The sequence below is a fragment of the Leptinotarsa decemlineata genome, unplaced genomic scaffold (assembly GCF_025532065.1).
Source record: "Leptinotarsa decemlineata unplaced genomic scaffold, Ldec_3_MD MMD2_tig00026330_RagTag_RagTag, whole genome shotgun sequence".
Classification (NCBI taxonomy): Eukaryota; Metazoa; Arthropoda; class Insecta; order Coleoptera; family Chrysomelidae; genus Leptinotarsa; species Leptinotarsa decemlineata.
Genome location: NW_027412690.1, coordinates 9,793,319 through 9,813,752, shown reverse-complemented (window position 1 = coordinate 9,813,752; position 20,434 = coordinate 9,793,319). Strand labels below are relative to the sequence as shown.

At 35.3% G+C, this 20,434-nt stretch overlaps 2 protein-coding genes across 5 annotated transcripts in view; one reads left to right on the top strand and one right to left on the bottom strand.

Moving 5' to 3' along the window:
- LOC111506637 (uncharacterized) overlaps positions 1-12,523 on the top strand; it is a 46,478-nt gene extending 33,955 nt beyond the window's left edge. Inside the window, exons 12-19 of the mRNA XM_074182837.1 lie at positions 2,363-2,582; positions 3,153-3,370; positions 6,218-6,329; positions 6,425-6,585; positions 8,257-8,484; positions 9,115-9,267; positions 10,535-10,717; positions 12,248-12,523. Coding sequence (XP_074038938.1) covers positions 2,363-2,582; positions 3,153-3,370; positions 6,218-6,329; positions 6,425-6,585; positions 8,257-8,484; positions 9,115-9,267; positions 10,535-10,717; positions 12,248-12,337 — 1,365 coding nt within the window. The 3' untranslated portion in view covers positions 12,338-12,523. The remainder of the gene's footprint in view (positions 1-2,362; positions 2,583-3,152; positions 3,371-6,217; positions 6,330-6,424; positions 6,586-8,256; positions 8,485-9,114; positions 9,268-10,534; positions 10,718-12,247) is intronic.
- Positions 12,524-14,832: 2,309 nt separating this feature from the next.
- Iru (E3 ubiquitin-protein ligase Iruka) lies at positions 14,833-19,631 on the bottom strand. Of its 4 annotated transcripts, none has more exons than XM_023161770.2 (6): positions 19,406-19,631; positions 19,250-19,351; positions 19,108-19,196; positions 18,238-18,443; positions 17,218-17,490; positions 14,833-16,956 (listed from the first exon to the last, which is right to left on the bottom strand). In XM_023161770.2, the coding sequence occupies exons 1-6, from the start codon at positions 19,487-19,489 to the stop codon at positions 16,823-16,825; spliced, it is 888 nt and encodes a 295-aa protein (XP_023017538.2). In that variant the 5' UTR covers positions 19,490-19,631; the 3' UTR covers positions 14,833-16,822. The 4 variants fall into 4 exon arrangements, with proteins under 4 accessions (XP_023017538.2, XP_023017537.2, XP_023017536.2 ...); XM_023161769.2 differs by having other exon boundaries at positions 19,247-19,351; positions 19,406-19,630; XM_023161768.2 differs by having other exon boundaries at positions 19,075-19,196; positions 19,406-19,629.
- Positions 19,632-20,434: the final 803 nt, after the last annotated feature.

Below are 20,434 nucleotides of genomic sequence, written 5' to 3'. Positions count from 1 at the left end.
TAACGGTGTCAAATCGCACGATTTCGGTGGCCAGTTCACAACGCCCCCACGTGAGATGACATGCCCCAAAATCGCTCGTGCTGACTATCCACTGTCTGAGCACTACATCCAATGTCACAAGCACTACAGGAAAATCCTGTATTTAAAAAAAATATTCTGATTATGCTGAAACCATTTTAAATGGAATTTCGGAAAGACAACGAGAAGAAAAAAATATAATTATATATAAACTGAAGGATGATGGCCAAGACTCCGATATGAAAAATGCACAAAAATGAAAAATATGTTGAACATGCTTGGAATTGAACAAACTAATAACCAGGTGTGCTCAATACAGCAACACCATTGTTGACTATGTACTCCCCAATTTTGATGTCAATAATGTCGTTCATGATTCCCCAAAGTTAACTGATCATTCATTAATAACAGTCAATTTGAATTGAAGGGGTTATATTTTTAGGAGTGATTAATTTTTGGAAAAGAAAGTTTTTGGCTTTCTACTACTCCATCTTGATACAAAAAAAAGGATGAGGGAATCTTCCAAAGAAAGGAAGAAAGTAATCAATTTGAAAATAAGTAACTCTATACATGGATGTGTAGATCATGCAAAAAAGCAACTTTCAAACACAAACTGAAAGAAAGTCCTCCTGAAACAGCTACTTTCATATAAACATTGAATTACACCAAAGAAAAAAATTCTTTCGAAACAAATACTTCTAAATGAACACTGAATTATACAGAAGATACTTTTCTCTGCTCAGTTTGTATTTCAAATATTCGTTGTGGAATAAAAATCAGATATCATTCACATGAGTTCTACTTTAAATGAATGGTAACAAATTGCACTTACATGGAACACTGTTATCCTCACTGGTACTTGTGATATACTGTTTGGAACCTTTGGTGTAGTAATGAATATTACTGGAGTTTTTTCCAACACCAAATCGTTATTTTTACACCTCGACACGTGTTTCGATCACCAAGTGATCATCTTCAAGAGGAAGATAAAACTGGTTTATCTTCCTCTTAAAGATGATCACTTGGTGATCGAAACACGTGTCGAGGTGTAAAAATAACGATTTGGTGTTGGGGAAAAACTCCAGTAATATTCATCCTCACTGGTATACATCGATGTTTCGCCTTAAGACACTTGCCCTAAGGCTCTTCAGTACCAGTACCTCATCCTTTTTTTCTATCAAGATGGAGTAGTAGGAAGCCAAAAACTTTCTTTTCCAAAAAATCAATTTGAGTAATTGCAATATATATGTACCACAAAACATCACAAAAACATACAGAAACCTTAATGATTGTAATATGGTCAGGATTACCTTGAGTTTGATATCATGTAACTTTTTGTTGAGCTGTGTTGATGTAGATATATTTTATGAAGACTTCAAAAGTCAGTGTGAGTCAGTTGTTGACTCAATTGCACCAGAAAGATCATACACTTTGAAGTCAAATAGTAAACCATAGTATGACAACGAGTTAAAATACACCGTGACAAAAGCGGCCAATATCGATCGTCCCAATTTTAGGCGAATTATTTGAAATCATCTTCAAAAATAAGCTTTATGAGTATTTTAATAAGTACAAGTCATTCAACACTAATCAATTCGGATTTAGGAAATCAACCCCCACAATAAGTGCGGTAAAAAAAGTAATCGAAAATATAAAAACTTGCTTTGAAAAAAGAGAGCACACTATTACTGCTTTATGTGATCTAATAAAAGAGCGTCTCCCTTTATATTCCACCCTCTGTCTTTTTTTGATTGATATCTGACATACAGATACCAATATCTGTCAAGTGACTCGAACAATGTATCCAGCTTAAAACCAGTTACATGTGGAGTTCCCCAAGGCTCGGTTTTGGGACCTCCTCTATTCATAATCTATATAAATGATCTCTTTTCCTCCATGTCACCTCATAATTGTTCTGCTTTCGCAGATGATACTAGTCTTACGACGACCGGAAAAATCAAAGGTAAAATGGTGCGCGATATAAATCAAATTCAAAAGAATGCTGATAAGGTTCAAAAGAAATAATCGAATGTTAAACGAAAATAAAACTCATTACATTATTTTTACATCAAACACATCTTGGGTTAAAGGACACAGTGTTAAACTCTTAGGCATACATCTAGATAACTGATTAGAGCACATTGAACAACTTAGCATTAAAATGTCGAATAAAATAAATTATCTCATCTTATCTTAAAAAAACGTCCTTATGTCGCGAACTTTATGTGTGACACTGTATAAAGAATTTTTTCTCTCCAACACAATGAATAAAATAAAATGAGAAACTGTTTTTTCGTCCTCCAAAATGTTTTGAAACTGAAAAATGAATCTAGTTCCTTTTTAGCTTTCGAGTTTAGAAGTATGCAAAGCATATATAGACCGTATACAAGAAGTAAACCCTATCTTGAACGCTGTCGTCGAAGACAGATTTGAACTTGCAATAATGGATGCGAGGAATACTGATATTTACTTATCAACATGTACACTAAGTGAAAAGGAACTGGAAGAAACCAAGCCGTTATTGGGTGTTCCACTAACTGTCAAGGAAAGCTGTTGTCTGAAAGGTAATTTACAAACTTTCTTATGATCAACCCATACATCGGACTTATTCAGCGTTTCTCATCATAATGTATGGTCGATGTTGCATCATTTGAGTTCTTCCAGTGGAGAAGCTGCTTCGAAAAAATTTATGAAGTAGACCAGCAGAGCAATTTTCCTGCGAATAGTTTTTTTATTTCAGAAACAGCCGCATTAATCGTGAGGGGTTATTAGCGTTGGACCATTTGTGTATAATTATATTTCATATACCATATGTATAGCTACCATAAAAGTTGAATTTTACCGGAGTTTTTTTTCAACACCAAACCGTTATTTCAACGCCACCTCCACTTTCAAGAGGAAGATCACACTGAAGAACTTCCTCTTAAAGATGATAACTTGGTGATCGAAACACGTGTCGAGGTGTTAAAAATAACGATTTGGTGTTGGGAAAAAACTCCAGTAATATTCATTACTACACCGAAGGTTCCAAACAGTGCATCACAAGATCATAAAAGTTAACAACTTTTAGATGATTTCATTTATAGCTAGTCTTCAAGTATGCCTACTGACTATATGTAAAACTTCTATTACAGGTTTGGAATACTCCGTAGGCCATTTTCCAAAAGCAGGAACAAAGGCTGAAACTGATAGTGAAATTGTTGCCAGACTGAAAGCTAGCGGAGCCATTCCATTACTAGTATCCAACAACCCCGAGCTATGCATGTCTATAGAAGCTTACAATTTGATTACGGGCACTACTAACAACCCCTATGACACAACTTGTACCTGTGGAGGTTCATCAGGTGGAGAAGTAAGTGATTTTATTTCCATCGAGTTTGGAGATGCGGGAGTAGTTCCAATTTGAAATATTACCATAAAAACTGAGATTTTTTTGTACTGGGGACTAATGTCTGACTCATCCATTTATTTCAAGTCTCTGGAAAATATCTCGGCATTTCCGTACCAGTCTCATGCCTCGCTTGGATTCCTCAATGCCGTGTTTATGTTTTCAATTGACTGACCGAATGACTGACTGACTCACTGACTGGCCGACTGACTGGCTAACTGACTGACTCACCGACTGGCTGACTGACTCACTAACTAATGAATTGACCAAGTGACTCATTGACTGACCAACAGAGTCACTAACTGACTCACCGACTGACTGACTGACTGACTAACTGAGTCTCTGGAAAATGTCTCGGCATTTCCATACCAGTTCCATGCCTCGCTTGTATTTCTCAATGCCTTGTTAATGTTTTAAATTGATATTCCTTGCGCATTGCAAAATTGCATACACTCTCTTCTGGAAGACGACTGTGTATTGTGCAAGCTGGTAGTTGTAACGTAATTTTCTGCATGTACAGTATATTTTTCAACAGACAGTCCAAATGAAAACATCAGCCAAATGACTACCTGACTCACTGACTGACCGAATGACTGACTGAGTCACTGACTGACCAACTGACTGCGTCACTGACTGACTGACTGACCGGCTGACTGACTCAATAACTGACCAATCGGCTGACTGACTCACTGACTAACGAACTGGTCAATTAACTCACTGACCGACTGACTCACCGGCCGACTAACTAACAAAATGACCAACTGACTAACTGTATCACTAACTCACTGACTGATTGACTGACTGACTGATCGACTGACTCACTAACTGACTCTCTGGTTGACTGATCGAATGACTTACTCACTGGCTGTCTCACTCACCGACTAACTGACTCACCGACTGAAACTGGATTATTCAGAATTAGAAATACTTACCTTTCTTCATAGTTTATTACGGACCGCTAATTCTTCAATTAAATTTGTACAGCATGCTATCAATACTCGTAACAGTTCAGTTAAGACCGTTAATGTTGACTATTAATTTGTTGACATCAATTTGATAAGAAATAATCTTTATTGGAGTTGCCTTCCTAAGCGCATCACAAACAGATCTCTCTCTCTCTCGTCCTCTCTTTCCTTCTTTCTATCTCTTGCTTTCTCCACCCTACAAAATTACCGTCTGGTTATAGAGGATTAGAATTACTATTTTGTTTGCTGGCTACAATACAAGCTTGCTTAGATAGTCGTAAAATTCATTAGTTCTCTTTGAATTATATGATTTCTAATTTATATGTATGTATATATGTTTTCTTCTGTCATAGACGAATATATGTATCTATCTTATAAGTGAATCGAATAAATTCACTAACTTACTTACGATTTCAATTATTCAAATTCATGCACTCGTTTAATTATGTTCTCCTGTTTTGATTTTATTTTGGTTTGGTTACTAACCAAAATCGTTTGTTTTTTCAATTTGGAAATAAATTTTTGAATCACGGTCATCAAAGCAGTTGCTTACATTTAAATAACCAATACATAGAAGTCGACTCAAAACAGTCCCGTTGGCACTCCTACTGAATTTTGAAAACAATTTCCCTTTTTTACATACTTGTCAATCAAGGCAGTTCCAACCATATAATGACTTAAAAGGTGCTTATAGTGTCTGGTTGAGGATTGCAAATATGCCATAATTTCAGAAAAGAGGCAAAAATATCTAATTATACGAAGTAATTCTGAATCTTTGAGATTCAATATTCTTTACTTAATTGACATGTGGAGATTTTGGAATTGGTACATTGCGGTTTTTGCAAATTTTATTGATGATCTCAAGGTTGCAGATTACGAATTTCTAATAATTGTTAAAAACATGTGCATATGAACTTTTGATTGCAGAACGACATGATTTATTTATCAGAAAAAATTCACAAGAAAAATTTTTCCAAATATGATTTATGAATGAGAGCTGATGATGAATTCAGGGAAATTGTTTTAGGCAACTAAAAATTACAAAAAAATCAACAAATAGATGAAAAGAGAAATGAAAATTTGTATGTTTTTTACCACTTTTATTTGTAACTAACGTAATTGCAGTTTCGTCCTTAATGGACATTTTCAAACTTAAACAATAAACCCTTAAAAAATTTACAAAAAAGTAGCATAAGAAACAAATGAAAGAGTTTCGAATACATTCCAACTGAACAGTGGCGTACAACAATTTGTTGCTATTAACAGTATTGAAACGATGTGCGACTTGCTCCCTATTCCGGGGTTGAACGACGCTGTAAATGGGAAAAAAACTGTCCCCCTCCCAATAAAAATCGACCTGTCTGAGCCTTTTTTCGGATTTGCAAGATTAGTACCCAAAACCTCCATGTCAAGTTTTCGATGGCCCATCCTGTATGTGAGTTTCCGCACCTAATTTTGAAAACATTTTTATTAGGCGTAACTTCATCATTGATCTACTCAGTTGTTGAAGTAATAATTCATTTATACTGTGATAGTTCTTTCAATTAATGGAATTATTTCAATTATGTCACTGGTTCACTACGGTCACTACCTCTGCCGTCTTCAACACTGAAATTGATGTCGATCGGCAAATTCGCCTACTCAAAAAATACATGAAAGTTTCCAGGACATTTTTCATCCCATTCTTTCTAGAATAGTCCACCAGGGTCAGATTCGTGACACTATTATCAAATCAGAGATATCTCGAAAATGTTCCGTTTAATAAAAACAAATGGCTAAAATTGGTCAAAATTCACTGTTCTATCAGACACTTGTACCCACGTAATATACTATTGTTGGCTTTCAGGGAGCTCTGTTAGGAGCTGGAGCCTCTGTTATTGGCTTGGGTTCGGACTTTGCTGGATCTGTAAGGATTCCTGCAGCTTACAATTGTGTTTATGGACACAAACCTACTCCAAGTAAGTCATAAAATAGGTATCAGAATCGAAGTAAAAAAATTGTACGTGCATTGCTTTGGTAGTGAAATCATCGCAAAAAATAATGATTTTTGTAGGAATTGCTTCTATAAAAGGTCATATGCCCTATGTTGAACATGGAAAGTTCAAAGATATAATGGTTCTGGGACCGATGACCAGATATGTGGAAGATCTTAAATTGATGATGAACGTTATAGTTGATCCTGGTCAGACAAAAAATCTCAGACTGAATGAAAAGGTACTATATTGCTACTATTAAGGGTGTGGATGTATGACATACATTATAATTCAAAGAGAAAAAGGAACCATTGGAAATTTGAAAAAGAAGAGAAGAATTTCAAAAACTACACCTCACGAATTGATCTCCACAAACTTTATTTGTGGAAATCAAATCGTGAGGTGTAGTTTTTTAAATTACTATGAATCTTCATCAAGTAACAGCCGAATCAATCAGAAAAAAAGACAAGAAAATAGGTTTTAAAACATTTTTTAATAGTCATACATCTCAATTTTTCTCCATATTTCGAGAACGTGAATTGTTTATGTTATACCATTACGAAGAACATATTTCACAAAACTAGTTTTCAACTTAGGGATATCAATGTCATTCGTTAACATCATCCGCTTCCCTGAAATAATTTGAAAATATTTCATTTTGTTTCTAATAAATTCTATATTCAAAAAAATCCATGAAGAATATAGGAACTCATTTACAATAGTAGGTATACCAATCATTTCAAAGTTACTAAAATTGAAAGTATTTTTATCAAGATTCAAGTTTTCTCTCGATATAAACGTGTGAAAGGAGTTTCTGTAATTCATAATGAATTTATAATTTTGTATTCGACTTCATTGATAAAATTTTAAATGTTTGTAAAATCATTAAAAATATTTAAGCTTCAGGTCGGCTCTGAATGATTGAAATTCGCCATAAATTTTCAACTGTACCATTGGATAACTCAAACTTTAACTAGTATTCAAATGTCTATCGCCTTACTAGATCGCTACACGTACCGCACTGTCACTTCCACTTGACTATCTCGATAGACGAGTGGATGGCGCTTATATTTGACAATCGAAGGCGCTGGAAATTATTCGGAATTCAATCGAAGGCGCTGGAAAATTCTTCGGAATTCTATCGAAGCGGCGCGAACATCAAACAGCCGCGAAACATCGAGTTCATTATTCTCGAAGCAACGCCACGTCTGGAACGGCCGCTAGCGCACGTCAAGTTAGGCGTGATCCTGGTTACGTCACAATTGAATGATGGCTGCCAGTGGCGGCCGGCGTTACTTTCTTAGGGCATGATTTAAAACAATATAGATCAGAAATTTGTTTCATGGCCAACAGTAGCAATTACTTCGTTCATATCCAGAGACGAAAGGCTATTTTTCTCTTCATGATCGAATTCAGTTTGAATTTTAGTTATCATATGAATCATCGTAGCTTTCCTGTCGCTGTATCTGCTGAATTCGAAGTGGCTAGATTATATTAGGTTGTTTGTTGATTCAAAAGTTTTATAATATCACAGTGAATACTTATTCAATTCAATCAAATCAAAGTCGATTGATTTTGTCAACTTACAAATCGGATGTTCGGGATTCAATGGAGTCGACGAAAGCCGATTTTGCCTGGTCCTGATTGACGATGGATCCACCGGTGAGAAAGTCATTTAAATGATTGAAAAGATGGTACCTTTCAAAATCTCCTCTTCCATATAAAAGCACCTTCCCTCTCGCCAAAATGTGACGTCACACGAATATAAAAGTACTAAAAATTATATCTTCTTAGATAGGTAAACCATATTCGCCTTGATATTTCTTCTAGTTCTCAAGTGAAATATGGAGAAGGACTCATTACTGCGTTTCATAAAGTTGTAAACTATTTGTAAAGTATTTGACATTTTCAGGTTGACATCAGTAAGTTGAACGTGTTCTTTATGGAGGATTCGGGAGATTTTCTTATACCGAGTGTAGATCCCGAAATAAAGAAGGCAGTGAAAGCGGCTGCTCAGTATTTGGAAAGACAGTGTGGCTCAACAATTATGAGAAATGAGAAACTGCCAGTCAAAGACGCAATGACTGTTTTTGCTGTATATTTGACTACTACGGAAGGTATTCCTGATCCTTTGAGAAAAGTAAGTATGTTCGTTTTCATGGGAAATATCGCTGTCCGACTTCTTGTTTTCTGTACTGTTTGAATTGTCCTTTTTAGAATGTTTATGGCATTCTCTGGGTTGTCCATTCGCATGAAACATGCATAACAGCTAAAGTATCTGCTCTATATTAATCAGGTGTCCTCTAAAAGAACAAAGTCCTGGTGTTGTTCTGAAATAATCTCTCTTAAAACGGCTCTTCAGTTCTTTTTCAGGCGGTCCCTTTAAAACGGTTTCCAGTACTTTTTGTTTCTTATGTTTCTAACAGAGAAAATGCATAATGCTGTAGATGGAGAAAAACCATGCCTATGCATTTCCATTGATCTTCTTCGAACTTTAGAGCACGCTGGAATGGAAGGGCACTGCTTAAAACTATTCTAAAGTTATACGCGACACCAAGCGATCAAAAAAATTGAATATAGTGTACCGCAGGGTACTGTTTTAGGCCCTATTTCGTCTATAAATAAATAAAGTCGATTTATTGTTATTGTTATTGTATTATAAGAGGCTAATGAAATATATAGATTCGTCTTCCAGAAGTCATTTATTTATTATTACTTCAATTAACTTCAATTACTAACTGTATTCCTAATTTGAATTGAATTATTACAGGGCGATATCCTACTACTGGAGATGTTCAAAGCTTTGTTTGGTTGGTCAAAGTATTCTCTACGTATGTTATACCTGCTGTTACAAACGAATTTGATTAATATTTTTATTGACGACCATTCAAAAGAAGTCGCTTCCCGGACTAAAACGTTTGAAGTAAGTATTTATTTCTATATCACTTTAAAATTTTCAAATACCCGTACTATTTTGCAAAAAAAATGTTTGTGCTGATGAAAATTCAGTGGTTTGAAATCAAAATGGTGATTTTTTTGTCAAGATGCTATACATGTACAAGACCTGAATTATTATTATTAATGAACAATGTTTCAAATAATCATTACCCTATCCATTCTCTAAACAATTTCTTTGTTTCAATATACTTTATTCATTAATTTGTTGGACACATCAAAAACAATTTGTTCTATTTTAAATGACAGTTGACAATTGTTGATATTTTAAATTGAGCACTGGCGTCAAGCGGATTCTTGCAGAAGCTGAATTTTTAGATTTGGCAACATGTTTGTCTAGTGAAAGTACGGCAAAACCCCGTTCAACCGTAGCACCGAATTAAAATTATCAACAATCGATTAAATTCACGTAAGCCAAGGCAGGAGTCAACGATAAAAGTTTTTCTACCTTTCATTCCAGAAGTAACCGACAGAATTGGTCGCCTCCTTGAAAAATACAACATCAAAAGAATATATAAGCCCATCGAGAAAATACAGCATTGTCTAAGGGCAGCAAAGGAGCGATGAGACCCAAAATCACAGAACTATAACTCTAAGTTATAGTTCTGTGCCCCAAATCGAATCTAGGAGTTTACCGCGTTCCATGTTTCTGTAAAAAAAAAGTTGGCACAACCAAGCGTTCGATCAGCACAAGAACTGTCAAGCGCAAAAGATACTTCACACTGATTCCTCCTTTCCGGTCACTCAAATATGGCCTGCGTCATGAACGCACCAATGCACATCCAACCTTGGAAGCGATAACACAGGCCTGTGAATATACTAGCTATTCAAGACGGCGTAACGTCAAAAAAAATTTCAACGGACGACGTCTTAAAACATGAAACCATGGCTCCACAGATTTTCTTTATTTTAAATGTGAAGTCGAATTGTTCGATCTGTTTTTGCCACCTACTATGACATTTAATTACTCAGAAGTAATTTCTTCTCATATAAATTCATAACTCTTTTTTTGGAACTTTCGTATCTCATTTTGAAAATTTCTAGAGATTTTTGTTGCATTATCACTTGGATCATTTTTTAGCTTTTTGTACTGAATTTCTCGAGGAGAGCTGGTGTCTGACAGACCCTATTTGTACTCCCTTGTTAAGAGATGGTAATTTTTAAAACTATTTGATTCAATCAGGGGTCTCCACAACAAAACCTAATTGATGTACTTATTCTTTTTTTCACTGCAGAATAAACTAGGCGACAATGGTGTGTTCCTGTTCCCTACTATGGGTGCATCTGCGAGCAAACACGATGAATATATAACGACTTTTCCATATCTTTCTTACCCAATGGTAGCAAATACATTGAAACTACCTGCTACCAGTATACCTTGCGGATTGAATAAAGATGGGTTGCCAATTGGAATACAGGTGAGTTTCTGCAATCTGTTTGGATACTGACATAGAAATGTACCCTAGTCTTAGGTATAGGTATGTAAAATGCTAACAAGATAAAAAGTTGTCAAAATTCTTACTTTTGTAAGCGCTGTCACTCTGCCAAAAGAGGCAACCTTAACCATTGCGAGGCAACCCTTAAAAGTGGCGAGGAAATTTTTTAACCTCAAAACTTCTGTCATATGTTTCGTGACAACATAACCTAACCCAACCTAGATGAATAATTCATACCTACCTTAGCCATCAAGCTCACAACAATGTCAGATATCACCGAAAATGAAAAAACTGATAAGTGTGCGAAACACGGCTCCTCAATTCCATATATAGGTCCTGAACCAACTGTTGGGGTACCAAAATCTTTGAAACAGAATCAGATTGGGAAGTGGGTCTGAAAAAAAACCTTCATGAAGGGGATATCCGAAAAAAGAACTGCTTCAACGAAGTAGCTATACAGCGGAGAAATAGCTACAGACAATACAACAAAGAGACAGTGACAAACAATTTAGGGACAACCTAAATCCAGAAGAATTTGACAAGGGACCCGTACAAACTAGTACAGGGAGGACGATGAGGGGAAACGTAATGAACCCGTAAAGCTACAGTGCCTTCTCAACGTTTCCAGATCTTGTTGAGCCGCCCAGATAAAGCCGGGCGGCTTTATCTGGGCGGCTCACTTTATGAAATATTCGGAATACTCAAACATCTTAAGCGACCATCAACATGACTTCATTAAACACACTGCTTTCTTTCAATTGTCACCCAACAACAATGTAAACGAGAAACATAAAGTTACGGGCTGTTGCATTTGATAATTCCATGGCCTTTCACCATGTTTGCCACAAGGGGTTCACTAATTGAACTCGGTGGTATGTAAGATCGTATCTATTCGTGGCTCTCTAACCTTCTCAAGAATCCTTACTTACAAGTAGCCACGGATAGATGTACACATACAACAGAAAGTTTCATATCGTAATGAGGATCTTGAGAAAATGTCCGCTTTGGGTTTACAGTAAATAAACCTGTTATGGGAGCAAGGGTGGAGTTGATGGTGGGGATGGAGGAGAGAGGAGTGTGGCATGTAAAGTTGTGAAATGTGTGGCGATATAGTAAAGATTTCCACGTAAGCGGTAATTTTTTTTTCTCCGCATACGTGGAGATCATTACTTAAACATAATAAAATAACAACGACCAAAATGTTTGAAAAGTACAAAATACATAAATATGAAAAATACTTTTTTTCTCAATACAAAAACTCAATTATAATGAGAAAAAAACACTTGTTCTTATTATTTTGGACCACAGTCTGAAAACTGTTTTTCCACATTTCGAAATGAGTAAAATAATCTAACCTTTATACAATTTAGCATAAAAAATTTCACAAATATAAAATTTCAACAATATTGTTACACACTTGTTATTGAAAATATATTTTAGTTTTTATACTTCTTGTTACATTCCATTCACTTCCTGGGAATACATTTATAAAAAATCAATATTTTCTTTTAGGTTATGGCAGGCCCAAACCAAGATCGCTTGTGTCTTGCTGTTGCTGAAGAACTTGATAAATACTTTGGCGGTTGGATTCCACCTTATTGAAACATAAATTTTTCATTTGTTCGATTTTTTTTCAATACTTTGAGCTAGTTCTACTTTGAGCTACATTTTGTTTCTATATTTCTCAAATGAGTAGAAAAGGGATTTTATTTGTTTGTGGTAGGTTTACTAGGTTTCTATTTGTCTTTCTGAATAATTGTCTGATAAACCAATTAAAACCCATATGTAGTTCATTGTTTTAATTGTTGATGACCGCGGTATCAAAATTTTTATTCTGTTGTTTTTCTTAAAACAACATAAAAGCGACTGAGGCAAATCCAAATTCAAACATGTCATCTGCCCATTGTTTTCACCACAACCAAATCATCGGTTAGTATTTTGACGTTTGGTTCACCAGGTTTCAAGAAACCGTGTTTCATTATCAACCGGAATATCAGTAAAAATACAATAGTGTCTTTTAGAATTACCAAATCACATTTCTGGTTACTTTTGGAACGCATCTTTAATGAATGTAACCATAGAATACAAAGCCCATAGAAGCTCAGAAGTGGCATTTTCGTGTCAGCTAAAATTTTTACTACTTACCCTTACCACCAGAGGGTGATGGCAGTACGATGTCAGTATTTAATATGATCACATTGAATATTGATAATAGTGTAAATGGTAGGCATTTTTGTGGTTAATCTCGTTGACGACACCTCCATAGTATGGAAACATGGGAATACAGAACTAGACACTTTTCTGAAGCACACCAACATCGTAAAACCTTCCATCACCTTCACAATTGAGAATGACCTTCACAATGAATTACCATTCTTAGACGTATTGGTGAAGAAGACAGAGACTAAGTTGAAAACATCTGTATACCAAAAACCCTTACGCGGGACAGTATCTGAATCACGAATCCAACCACCATCAATTTACCAAAAGATGAATCATCAAAACTCTAGTGGATCATGCTTTTGGGCTCTGTAATACGAAGGAAGGTCTCCATAACGAACTAGGCATCATCAAAAATATCTTCAACGGAATGGTTACTCCAAAGTGATGGTGGAACAGCTTTTGGCTAGAAGGTAGACAAACAGCGTTTGGTATTACGTCTTAGTCTTAACGGATGTCGATAGATGGCGCGCCGCGTCGGTTATGAGATGACGTTTCCCAAGCTGTAGGTGGGGTGACTATTAAATAGGACGCCTTTAAATATTACATGATGAGTCGCTCAATTTGCAGCCCCTTTGGAAGTGCCGCCCGTTTACGGCGGGCCTCAAACGACCATAATGAAAAGTACTGGAAATAGTGCAACTGTACTTGCTGATACAATCGTATATCATTTTCGAATACCGCGACAGTACTGCATCATAAAATCGCGCCCCAAAATACCGTTCTTCAAATGCCCACTCATATCTAGTATTTTGACGTTTGTTTCACCAGTTTTCAGGAAACCGTGTTCTATGCCAGTTTTTCAGTAGTTGCCAACTGGATGAACTATAAAGTCGTTACACTTGAACCAAATTTCCGCTACACTGCTTCATATTTCGTTACGCTTATGTATCTGACGCAATCAGTTCGCGCATGAGCCCTATCCAAAATTAAATACCACAGAACTCACAGTTTGTGAACCGATCAAATACTACAAAACTGAACTGTCACTAATGTCGGTATCAGGATCATGCCAATTTTCAACCGCGCAACCTAATTTTCTGAATTTACAGTTTGAAACTTAGCTTGAAATAATGATTTTGAAAAGTAAAAATAAATATCAATTTGTATAGTCACACTGAGCTCTTGTACGATCATTCGCGACTGATCTAATCCATCCTTTCAAGTTAGAATCAGACAACTAATGTTGAGAAAAAGTGTGTTTTCGAGACTTTCTGTATTTTTTGAACATGTCCCGTTCCCGTCAATTTCAACTGCGGTAGCTCTTTCGCTCGAGCCACAATCAGATGAACTATCTTTCATTTCCACTGTGATTTGTTCCATATAATTCATAATACTCGAGATAGTCGAGACTTTTATTTCCAAGACATTGGAGGTTATATAATTTATGATAGTTATGAAAATATGAAAAATATTCTTTCTTCTCATTCATCATGTAATGGCTTCAGCTACTAAGCACAGACCAGGGTATATTATGATCTGTGCTACTAAAACTGTAATGTTAATGTATTGACTGAATTCGATTATTCATTTGTCAGCTGTCAGCTTCGAGTGCTGTCCAGTGCCTCGTCTTCTTCCATATTTTTTTCAATATTGATTATTAGTAGAAAATTTCGCTACTTTATGTTCAAATACGGTACGCCGCTACCGTCGAGTAGATTCCGCTCTAGTAGCGGAATTCCGCCACGGTTGGCAACTCTGAGTAGAACCACAATAGTGGTGATTCAAAAAACACCAAATCACATTTCTAATTAATTCTGGAAAACATATTTACCTGTGAAATGGTTCTTGAAAGATTACACAGGGGTTCTAATCACGTGACCATACTCTGCTCCATCGTAAAAAAGGGTAGATAAATAAATGCTAGGTAAAAAAACTTCTTAACATAATTTTTTTAATTGTCCATTCTATACAATTTTTATATATACAAAGTAAATAACATGACTAATGTAAATTCATCAGTTGTTTATCATAAAAACACACATCACAAAAAAAATTGTATTGCAATTAAATTTTCAGTACAATTAATGTACATCCAACTTTTGTTATTGAGAAAACTCCACTACTGTCTTCATCAGCCGTTGTAACTTTGACTAAGAATCTCAAAGGAATTAAAACTAATTAATCTCAAGTGTATTTCTTCAAGAAAAAAATCAATCTACCCAACTTAATAAGAGATTACAAACGTATAACTCGTGAGCATATTTTTCAGAATAATTCCGCTAACTAATTGATAAATTACATAAACTACGACTGGAATTTTTTAATTTTTCACTAGGTGTTGAGTTAGGCAGATCACAGAAGGTTTGTTTAGAGACGTTCACTTCAGTTAAGTTAGATTTAAACTGTGAAACAGATAACTAAATATCGAAAACATGGAAAAATTATAAAAAACGGTTCAGATACATTACTAAAAAAATCAGTAAGTATGTCAGAAGTTTTAAAAACTTTGTAATAACGAGAGCTGCCAAGGTTTCATTGAAAGATGAATAATGTAGACAATTCTGCATATTGAGTAAAAATCTGTTGATGGAATGAATCGAAACATTCACTGTTTCCATTTGACAACAAAGTTTTTTCTGAGTATTTAATTTGTGATGCTGCAGTGATGGGTGGACAAATAAAACAACATAATTTCCGATATAAAATCGCTAGTTTCCAGCAGCAACTCAATGTGTGTTTTTATGATAAGTCAATTATATTGAGAATCACAACATGAATGAAATAACAGAATACAGAAACAGACAACTTCGAAAGTTGTGGAAACGTCAAGAAATGTGCCAAATAAAACTCGATTTCAATCACGAACAGTGCGGTTCAAAAAAAACAATTTCACATATAAAATGTTTCACCTTCACCTACTCGTGTCGCAGCCTCAAATGAAACATTTTAGATGGGTAAAAACAATTTTTTCATGAATCGGATCTGCTTTAAATACTTTTAGGTTATGTCTTCAATGTTTCACACCAAAAAAAAAATTGTTCCAAAGTGCTTGAGTATCACGTTTTGCAGCTTAGTTTCAGATGAAACATTTCAGATGAAGCACAACAAATTTACTTATTTCCGAGATAATCCAGGGGAAGAATTAGAGTATAGTAGATGGTGTTGCTTTTCTCATCCACAGGAATGAAAAAATGAAAAACGTCCGTTAAAGGAAGAAAACTCTAAAATATCAATCAATCAATACTCTTCGAGATCCACAGAAGTTTCTTTTAAATACAAGCAACAAGAAATGATTTATCTGGAACAACTACTCTACTTTAAGGATATTGGATTAGGCAAAACCAACTTTTTTTTTAATACAGTACATTAAATATCTGTGATTAAAAAATTGATATAAATTGTTCATCAGTAATGCTACGACAACATAAATAAATATATAAGAATATATGTATGAATGGATGTTTGTGTAATGTAATTCAGTATCCTAGAGATGTTTTTCCAATACTATTTCTCCTATTTGCATCTAAAAAAGACATGTGTGGATGATCTACAAATTTTCTTAAGAATATGGTAATTTTTTCTTCATTTCTGTTTCCGTTTTCCATTTTCTTCACCCACCAGAAAATAAAGCAAAACGCTATTTTCTAATTATCAATCCCTTCACAAAATCATTTTTATGAATAAAAGATAAGCAGTGTCAAACCAAGCGCAATTTTCCTTTCCAGAAGGATGGCCGCTTTTCAACAATACTCCTCAGAAATTTCTGTAGAATACCTCAATTTCAAAAATGGGAAAAAAGTATTGCCGCTTTTTATTCTTCTCCTGAATCGTACATATTATTTGGAATAATTCAAATATCATTTCATGTATAATTATTATTAAATGACTTCAAAGCAAGCACAATTCAAATATCAAATCTACCAGTTAATTATTGGAATCACTCTGCGACCTCGATCTTGTTCGAGCCCCTTGATTATCTAAAGAACTTGAACTAGAACCGTTGGAGGAATTACTACTTCGAGATTGGAACAGTCTCAGAAGATTGTAGTTGCTGCTACCTGAAAAATTTAAACACTGGCTCTATTTCCAACACTATGAAATCTCATTTCATTCATCATCGGCAGGTATCGGAAAAATAGTCTAAGAATTGTGAGAATTAATGTTTTCACTGTCTTTTTTGATAATAACTGTACTACTCTGACGAGTGCTATAATAATTCAGAAATGTAATAAAACTGGGGGTGTTTTTTACCAGACATACTGCTTCAACAATAAAAATAGCAAATACTTTGCAAGCGGATAAATTGAAACGACACTCACCTCCACCTCCAGAGCCAGTGTCTTGGTTACTATCACTAGAAAGTTCGTTATTTACTAGGTTCTGCCGACAGATGGGGCAAGTTCCATGCAACTCCAGCCATGGCCTTATGCAAGGTTCATGGTAAATGTGCAAACATGGCAACTGACGAACAGACTCTCTCAATTGGAAATCTTCCCAGCATACTGAACATTGCAGTTTCACATTCACCTGTTCCTCAGTTACTTCGACTATCGGTAGGGCATCGATAACTTCTTTAGAAACAGGTGGTGGACCTAAAAAAATAGAGAAGTAGACATAATATTTAGATAAACTACTAATCTGATGACTTCGTTAAGGAAAGTTACTGAGAAAATTAAATCCGAAACATTAATTACACCTAATGTTCCCACACTGTAGAACTTGTAGATGATTGCTTGAAAACAGCTACTTCCCAGGCTGATGATCAACTACTCATCAGTGATCAGATATCTTTAATATCAGAACTTCGGCTGAGACTGGAGCTATTCAACAACAACAACAAAGTAGATGATATTTTCAAAACTGACTATCAAACTTTTATACATTTTTAGTAAATTGCATATAACTAACATATTCATCCAACTAGTTTTACTAGGAATGTAGGCTTTTACGGCTGGCGTCACTGTTTTGGTGGGTTTGCGAGTTTTGCCGTGATCTACTTTGGTTATAACCTCCAAACCTTTCAACTGCAACTGCAGCAGTCATCTTCAGCGACGTGGTCAAAGTACTCTTCTTGACGTGTCAACTGACAGTTGACAGCCATCGTATTCACCAGATTTGGCTCTCTGCGACTTTTTTCTGTATCCAAAATTGAAGAGACCCATGAAAGGACGGCGTTTTGCGACGATTGAGGAGATGAAAATTGAATCACTGTGAGAACGCAATGATATACCAAAAAAAACGCATATCACAACTGTTTCCAGGATTGAAAAAAAAAACATGAAAAACTTCATTAGTTGGTACTTTATCAATTGGTAAATGAAACCAGGAGCAATACCCACCTGTGCTGTCCATCTGGTTCAATAGCTGAGTAACAATAGCGTCCAGTCCTTCTCTTCCCCAGGCATAATCGCCGGGATGTCCCAGAAATACCTGCATATTTTGAGGGGTAGCCCAGTTCATTCCTAAATTCACAACAAAATCTTGTAGTAGATGTTCAAGTGGTATTTGCTGTCTTAAATTGGAGGTAGCCAGTCTTGTGAGAGTCCTGAAATACATACCGAAAATTCAAAGCAGGCTTTTTGATCTTTCCACAGTTTGTCTCTAATCCCAAAAATCGATACGTAGAAAATAAGTACCCAATATTTACGTAGCACCAAGAGAGGAAAAATTTCTAGCATTCCCCCAAAAAAAAAATAAAAAAGACTCCTCATTTATGAAGTAATTATTTATAGAGAAAAGGCAATGAAAGTTGAAACAAAAAATAGAAAAAATTTACAAACATCTCACAGGAAACAGCACCATGTACCTTGGCACTTTTCCCATTTTCAATGATTTTCAGAGGAAACTATTCAAAGGTATGTCAATTTGAAACATTCACCTAGCTATATTAAAATTCGTTCAATTTCACTTTAGCTGCTCAATGCCCAAAGCTTGAAGTGTTGAATGATTCCAAGTTTGACGAACTATTTTACTGTGTTACCCAATTCATTGCTAAAGAGGAATTGTATGAATCGTAAGTCTTTTTAAAGCTCAGTATACGTATTGTGTAAATAATATGCCTATACTTTGGAATATCTACCATACATTAAAGTAATTACAAATATCCGGACAGATGTAACCAAACAACATATATCCCATTGGTTTACATGCAATTCTTTATAATGAATTTTTCAGACCTGGGTCTAACTATCCTGGCGCGATTAGCGTACCTTCTGCCAGAACGATTCCCTTCTGATCTGGATCGAGTTCTTCGTTCCTCAATGAAATCCAGAGGCAATGCAGTCATTAGTGTATCCGCCTTAAATATAACAGATATTATCGAATCAATAAATAAAACACTCGACCTACTACTTCAGAATCTTCCCATTCAACGTCGGCCATCTCGTCATTTCCATCTGGAGTCTCTTGCAACTCTTCAACGAATCCGTCCGAGCAATGGGGACATGTGAAATTCTGAAAACAATTCACATAAGAATGACTGACATCCTGAAGAGATAATTTTTTTACAGCAGAGGCATCTTGAAACTGTACGTTGCACATGTGACAGTAAAACTTTTGTAAGGACCCATCCTCTACAGCTGCTTCTGCCATTGTGGAATATTTGACCTTAAAAGTCTTATAACTAGTAATTTAAAAATGAAATTTACAAAAACACTTCCTCAGAAACCACATTAACCACCATATTCTTATCACAAATCACAATATCGCAGACTTCAGAACGAGAAAATGTATATGATTCAGTGTTACCAATGGCGATAAAGAAGTTACTAGGATCATAGAGGTTCGATCTTCCATAAAGTAAGTAAAAGTAATGAAGAAAAGAGAAATTAAACTTTCTATGTTTTTTACCACTTATATTTGTAACTAACTTTACTGCAGTTTCGTCCTATAGGGACATTTTCAAACGTATACAATAAACTAACAATGATTCATTACATTCGTCATCACATACCATCCCTGTAGGTACTAACAGAAATAGAGGTACTTGACCTACAGGGTACTAATAGAAATAAAGGTATTTGACCTACAGGGGTGGTATATAATGGCGAATGTAATGAATCATTGTTAGTTTATTGTATATGTTTGAAAATGTCCGTATAGGACGAAACTGCAGTAATGTTAGTTACAAATAAAAGTGGTAAAAAACAGAAAGTTCCATTTCTCTTTTCTTCATTATGATTTCCTATCACGTAGTAACAGCCTACATACATCAATTTATTAAGTAAAAGTAATTTAAACAAAATTCTGTCGAGTTTGAAGAAAATTTTACTCGGTCACGAAGTGATATTTCTATATATACACGAATTCAACAAACGAAACAAAATCAAAAGTAGTTACAAAACAAAGCCATCTGGTCAGTATTTTATAATTGATAGATATTTTTCAAAAGTGCTTGCCACGTCAAAAAAAAGTATAGGCCTTTCAATTGTTTCGTACCTGTTTTCGATTTCATTTCGTCGGATTCTTTTGGGTCAACTTCTTTTTGAAGGCGATTTTTCAATAACATTTTTAGTTTTCAGTTACTTGGTATTTCGC

What these genes read in the sequence shown, in the direction of transcription:
- Iru (XM_023161767.2), bottom strand. Translation starts at nt 19,489, where the DNA reads ATGGCAGAAGCAGCTGTAGAGGATGGGTCCTTACAAAAGTTTTACTGT. An exon ending in AATGGGAAGATTCTGAAGTA is followed by an intron (nt 19,197 to 19,246) that starts GTAGGTCGAGTG and finishes GTTATATTTAAG; the next exon opens with GCGGATACACTAATGACTGC. An exon ending in CACTGGCTCTGGAGGTGGAG is followed by an intron (nt 16,957 to 17,217) that starts GTGAGTGTCGTT and finishes TAAATTTTTCAG; the next exon opens with GTAGCAGCAACTACAATCTT.